This window comes from Cupressus sempervirens, chromosome 1 (genome assembly GCF_028749045.1).
Source record: "Cupressus sempervirens isolate cs-2001-9-10 chromosome 1, ASM2874904v1, whole genome shotgun sequence".
NCBI classification, from domain to species: Eukaryota; Viridiplantae; Streptophyta; class Pinopsida; order Cupressales; family Cupressaceae; genus Cupressus; species Cupressus sempervirens.
Genome location: NC_143118.1, coordinates 28766104 through 28772103, shown reverse-complemented (window position 1 = coordinate 28772103; position 6000 = coordinate 28766104). Strand labels below are relative to the sequence as shown.

At 32.0% G+C, this 6000-nt stretch overlaps 1 protein-coding gene across 1 annotated transcript in view; it reads left to right on the top strand.

Moving 5' to 3' along the window:
- Nucleotides 1–4854: 4854 nt before the first annotated feature.
- Nucleotides 4855–6000, top strand: part of LOC149576006 (transmembrane and coiled-coil domain-containing protein STS1-like) — a 200139-nt gene continuing 198993 nt past the window's right edge. The window contains exon 1 of the mRNA XM_089816125.1: nucleotides 4855–5487. Coding sequence (XP_089672251.1) covers nucleotides 5282–5487 — 206 coding nt within the window. The 5' untranslated portion in view covers nucleotides 4855–5281. The remainder of the gene's footprint in view (nucleotides 5488–6000) is intronic.

The window sequence follows — 6000 nt, the reverse complement described above, 5'->3', positions numbered from 1 at the left end:
TGAATGCTTCATAAGGAACAACACTTAGTGAAGGTTCTATAAATGGGGTTGCAAGTAGAGTGGGTTTAACCATGGAGGACACTTTATAGTTAAGTGCACTCAAGATGGACTAGTATTGGGAGGGGCGATCTCCCAGGAAGTCCTGGTCCTTCACCTCTTTGAGCATACCTAGATCCAATGAGTGTAAATTATTCCATTCATTCTCATGATATATGAGTTATGTGAACCACTACTCACAAAATATGGGTCAATGATTTTGACTCAGAAAATTGCATAGTTGAATCTTAATAGTAATATCATAATTTTACTTATTGTGAAAAATATCTCCTACTTATCTATTGAAGATAAGCTTGTGTGCGAGAAAAATTCTCTCAATTTTAGATTTCATGTTATTTATCTTTAAATCTATTCTTAGTTTCCAATAAATAGAATATACTATCCCTACATCCATCTAATTGAAAACTTATTTTATTCGCTGTAGTAAATTTCTTTCCTTCTTCGTCAAAAAATACCATGTAGAAAACAAAATCATTTCTATTAAAAAGTACATGAATATTTGATAGGTCTACAATGTTTTAAGGGTCATAGTAGTGGTTTGGTGATTTAAAAATTGCTTAAAATAAGACACTACATTCCTCAGATAACATAATGTATGTTACGATACAATATAAAGTATAAGATCTTTAATTTAAAAGGAGCCACACTATGTCAAACCAAAACCATCACTTCAAAGTTGTTGGAGTTAATGTTCCAATATTAGTAAATAAATTAATGTTGCACATGTGGCAAACCTGATTCAAATTGATGGCAATATAATTTCAGTTCAAGTGCGAGTCATAAAGTTTTATTTTGAATCAATAACTTGTTGTAGATGTGTTTGAGTTGGGTGTCAAGTTTATTGTGTGTTGTCAATCTAATTAACAATCATTTAGGAATGTTGGTGGGTCAAGCTATTGTATAAATATGCATCTATTATTCAATGATAACAAGCTTCGTGTATAGTCTCTTTGTTTTTTATATTGTTGTTCTATTTTTCAATATGGTATCAAAGCCATCTTCTTGTTAAATTGTGTGTGTTAGAGAAGAAGCAATCAAGGAGATGAGGCATGGTGAAGAACCACCAGATCTTGATGGAAATGATGATTTCATTGAAGATGGAGGTTTTATTCTATTTTAAAGAACGTTAATGCTTTGAAAATAGGAAATGATGTAGTAGAGGCTAGATAGATGCTCAATAGTCTAAGGTGCTAACAGATCAGAGAAACTACACCTCATTGAGTTTATGAGACATACATGTGTGGATTGGTGTCAAATAGTTCAAAGAAATCTACAAATCTGGAAGCTTGGCATCATATCTTTACGAGGGTTATGAGGCATTTCATGTGGAAATGGTGTTTCAAAGCTAGATGATAGTTGCATGACTATACTAGTAGTTGGGAGCAACTTGAGGAAGTCTTATTGGTCTATGAACTATTTTCAAAGTGTAATTTATACATAATTTTTTCTTTAGTTGTCATATTAAGTGGGGTTGTTGGAGTTAATGTTCCAACAATAGTAAAAAAATGATTGTTACACATGTGGAAAACTTTATCTGAGTTGCTAGCAACATTAGTTCAGTTCAGGTGTGAGTCATAAAGTTTTGATTTTAATTAATAACTAGTTGTAGATGTGTTCGAGTTAGGTGTCCATGAGTTCCAGTTAGCTGTCAAGTTTATGTGTGTGTTGTCAATCATGAAGTAGTTTGTTGTCAATCTAATTAGCAGTTATTTAGGAATGTTGGTGGGTTAAGCTATTGTATAAATATGCATCTATTATTCGATGATAAAAAGCTTCATGTTTAGTCTCTCTATTTGTTAATTGTTGTTCTATTTTATTTGTTGATGTACATATAGATAGACAATCCATTATTGAAATTTTGACAAGCCTCAAATGTAAGGACAAACATTGAATGTTTTCTTGTCATCAAATTGGAATGTATTAAAGACTCTTAGCTTCATGGTAAATTATAAGATTGCATTCAATTATATCAACTACCTTATAATTTTACTCTAGTTTTTGTGATGCTAATATAGTACAACATCATAAAACAATTATAGTAAGGAACATGTATTTTATTTACCCATCTTTGAGATATGCAACTACACTAGAGAAAGAATGAAGAAAAGCCCCAATTGCCAAATGTTTAAATTATGTAATAAGGGCATTATTTGTGAATGACACTGCTAGAAAGAAGAAACCATAAACCTTAAAGCATTTTGCAAGATGAAGTGTCAAATAAAATGCATTGAGATTTCATAACGTTGATCCTATTAGTATTATACAAGTTGGGTGTTAGTGTCACAATTTGATTTTACTGTAGAAATTTACAACTATGGGATTCAGTCATTACTTTAAGCAATGTAGGAAATTAGATTAGACAAATGTCATGCTATAGACATCCAACTTGCTCGCAACAAATTAATGTTTCTTAAAGTTTTTAAATCACGATAATTGCATGTAAGATCGACAAACTACGTATTAAAATCAAAGTAGGAGTGAAATTTGATTGCAAATGAGAAAAAAATGGTTGTATAAAATTTTCATTAAAAAGTGCATTTAAACTTGAAAAAAAACTTGCATTGTCATATAAAGGTTTCCAAGTGAATGGAAAAGCTCATTCAAAGAATTTAAAAAAGGTGGCCTAGAGAGTTACTACCCTCACTATCATCTCTAAAAAAATGGTAGCCTAGAGAGTTACTACCCTCACTATCATCTCTAAATGAACATTCTTAACAACCTTTTGTCTGCTTTCCTAGAGTTAGCCTATAAAACACAATTGATCATTGTATTTGTGGCCCCCTTTAGCTTGACTATCCCTATTGATTGCATTACTAATATCTTTATAGTACTCATAATCATTTGCTTGACAACTTCATCTTGGTTAGTATTAAATAGCCATTGAAACTACTATAAATAGATTGTCCATTTGAAAATGTCCAAAAAACTAAACTTGAATTTACAAACCACATTATAATTGACTAAAACTAATGCAAATATATAGAGGACAAGCCTAGAGAGTACCTCTTCCCAATTGTAGATTTGGAAGAAATTGCATATAGTTGAATACCAGAAAGGAAAGATACATATTATTGAACAACTTAGTCACTCCCATTAAACACCAATGGTACTCCAACATCTTAAATGCTAGATTCCTTAAAAGAATCCCATGGATCATCAAGAGCATAATATTCTGCATAAGAATTTTGCAATCATTTCATACGTGTCTATTGAGCAACATTTTAGGCCTTTAATACTTTGCAACAAAAAAGTTGTAAGGTCTAGGAGAGGAAAACATTAATCAATTTAACTTCCACTAAATTTATAAGATAAGTCTTAGTCAGAGCACCTTTAGTTTATATCTTAGTCATTTTCTTATCCAATGTATGATTAACCTTGTTACCGATAATTTAATTATTGCTAGAGAAAGTTCTAGAAAGATAATTTCTCTGCACATCATTGGAACAATAGATGCAAATTTGGTACAAAAGTGAGTACAGATCCTCCCAATCGGGTATTTGAAGTAGATACAATTGTATGGACATTAGAAATGTGTCATTTAAGTAGTATATACTTTTACAAATGTTGTTGTTAGTATGAAGTCATGTCAAAAAATGAACATTGATTGCATAAAAATATCAATCATAGTAATTTTTCATTTTTACTCAAAAAATAAGATGCGAAAAACCTAACAAATTAATACATGTCAAAATATTGATAAACCTATGGAAAACATTTGTGAATTCTTGGATTTAAGCCCTATAATTTATAAACCATAATACTCAAACCCTAAAATATACACATTGTGAGCAAAGCGGAATGCAACCCATGGTTTTCTTTAACCAACTTTAATTCCCATGCCTTACAAACTTTTCTAAAAACAAGTTGAATTGATGAATTGAAAGACTTAACTTTTCATAATTAAAAGATATTTTCCATAACAAGATGAATTATTGAATCACAAGACTTAGCTTTCCATTGTTAAAAGATATTTTCCATGGTGATTTGCCAAGTACCTTGTAATATTGTTTCTTGAACAATTTTTTAGGCTAGATAACAATCATGGGAATTTAACCTTTGCCCTTGAAGAACAACCTTAATCAATTGCTTTGTAGCTACAAAGCACTACAATCACCCATGATGTTTTAACTTCAAAAGAAAAAGGCAAGCCCCTATAATCATTGGCCTAGATAAAAATTATTTAAAATACCCAATCTTGGCATGTATATTTTTATGATCTCAAGGTATACACCTCTTATGCAGATGCTAAAATTGTTATCAGTGTTTGAACAATTCGTGTAATGGGTACCTAGTTCTTGTGCAATGGAATCATTTAAAGAGGTTTCATGATCATGATTGTTTTTAAAGACAAAGCAATAGTGTAAGTGTATTGACCTTGCTTTTGTGAGTTGCTTGCTTATGTGAGAATGAATGGAAGTGGACTTCTCCTTTCTCACTGTGGCTTGGAAACAATGACCATGAATTTAGTCTTGTTTCATATAGAGTAGGTCATGAAAGAGAGAAGAACAACAAGAAGTATGTGACAACTTGAATTGAGGAGGTCATGTCTTCCTTCAACATTGTTTTGAATCTTGAAAGTGAAAAAAATCTAGAACTTCAAGAAGCTTGTAGAAGAAGTTATAATTTTATTTTTTTTGATTATTATTATGTGACAATTTTCTTAATTTTCTAAAAGAAATTTTTATTCCTGCTCGCTCAAACTAATTAGAAAACAGATTAAAAAAAAAAAAAGATATTAAAAAAAAGTATTAATAGTTAGCTTTAAGTATTAGTAGAGCAAAATTTAATATTAAAGAAAAGCATGAGGCAGGACAACTTAAAATTGACGCCTTCACTCTTGCACCCTCTCTAGTTCTTAATTTGAAGAATCCCTGCACAAACTTCCAGAATCGAGCATTGATTGCTGGGCAAGACTAGCTGTGTGAACTTTTCAAATTAATTGCGCCAACGCTTTGAGCTTGCCAATCACGACACGTACTGAAAGTCAGAGGTCATTCTTTAGATGAATCCTTCCAAGCCGGCCAAAAGCATAATTTAATTTCAGAAGAAGTCAAAAGGCACTGATTATAAATTATAATAGTGCAGATCAATTTCTGCTTTATTTTTGACCTTTGAAGATATTTTCAAGGCCCTTGTTTTTGCCATCATTGGCTTCTGCGATATGAAAAATTTGGGTTTTAAATTTTATTGCTCTCAAATTCAGTGAAGGATTTTGTAAGCGAAAATGGAAGAGCTGTCATCTATACAACGGTATGCTGCGGGGGCATTGTTAGCCTTGGCACTTCGCGAAGCGCAAGTTTATCAACTCTCTCCTGTCGGGTTTAATTGTCCCTCAGATGACGAAGACGGAGCCACTGCACATGCAACAGATATACCTCAGTCCGAGCTCTGGATCAACGAGAGATTTGGTCTCCTTCGTCCTGTTTTCAGGTACTTTTTATGATATTTTTGTTGAGATGCTTCTTTTGAACAAATTTAGATGAGTCGTTTAACTTATAGGCACATTATAACAATTTGAACTATGGACCACGCATTGAGGCTAATAAATTACCATCCCTGGACAAAGTATAGGAAAAATTGAAATCCAGTTATTTAATCTTTTGCATGCTTTATGCAGAGAAATTCAATATATCTATGCTCTGTGAACAAATGGTCCTTCATATCCGGCATATAATTTTTTTTTCCGTAACTTTTGGAGTGGGGTAATTCTGTCAAACGTTTGCTAACCCTAAATCCGAAATTCTATATGATGAGGTTCAGCTCTCTTCGGGATCTCTGATGGGAAAGGATTCTACGTGTTTATTTCTCGTTTTCTTTCCTGGCTTCTTTTGCGAGTCCATTTAAAAAAAAAAATCTTTGTTTTTTCGTTTTATTTAGAACACAACTACCGTGAGAAGACCCGCAGATCTATGTTCGTTAAATTTCAATTTATCATTTCATCAA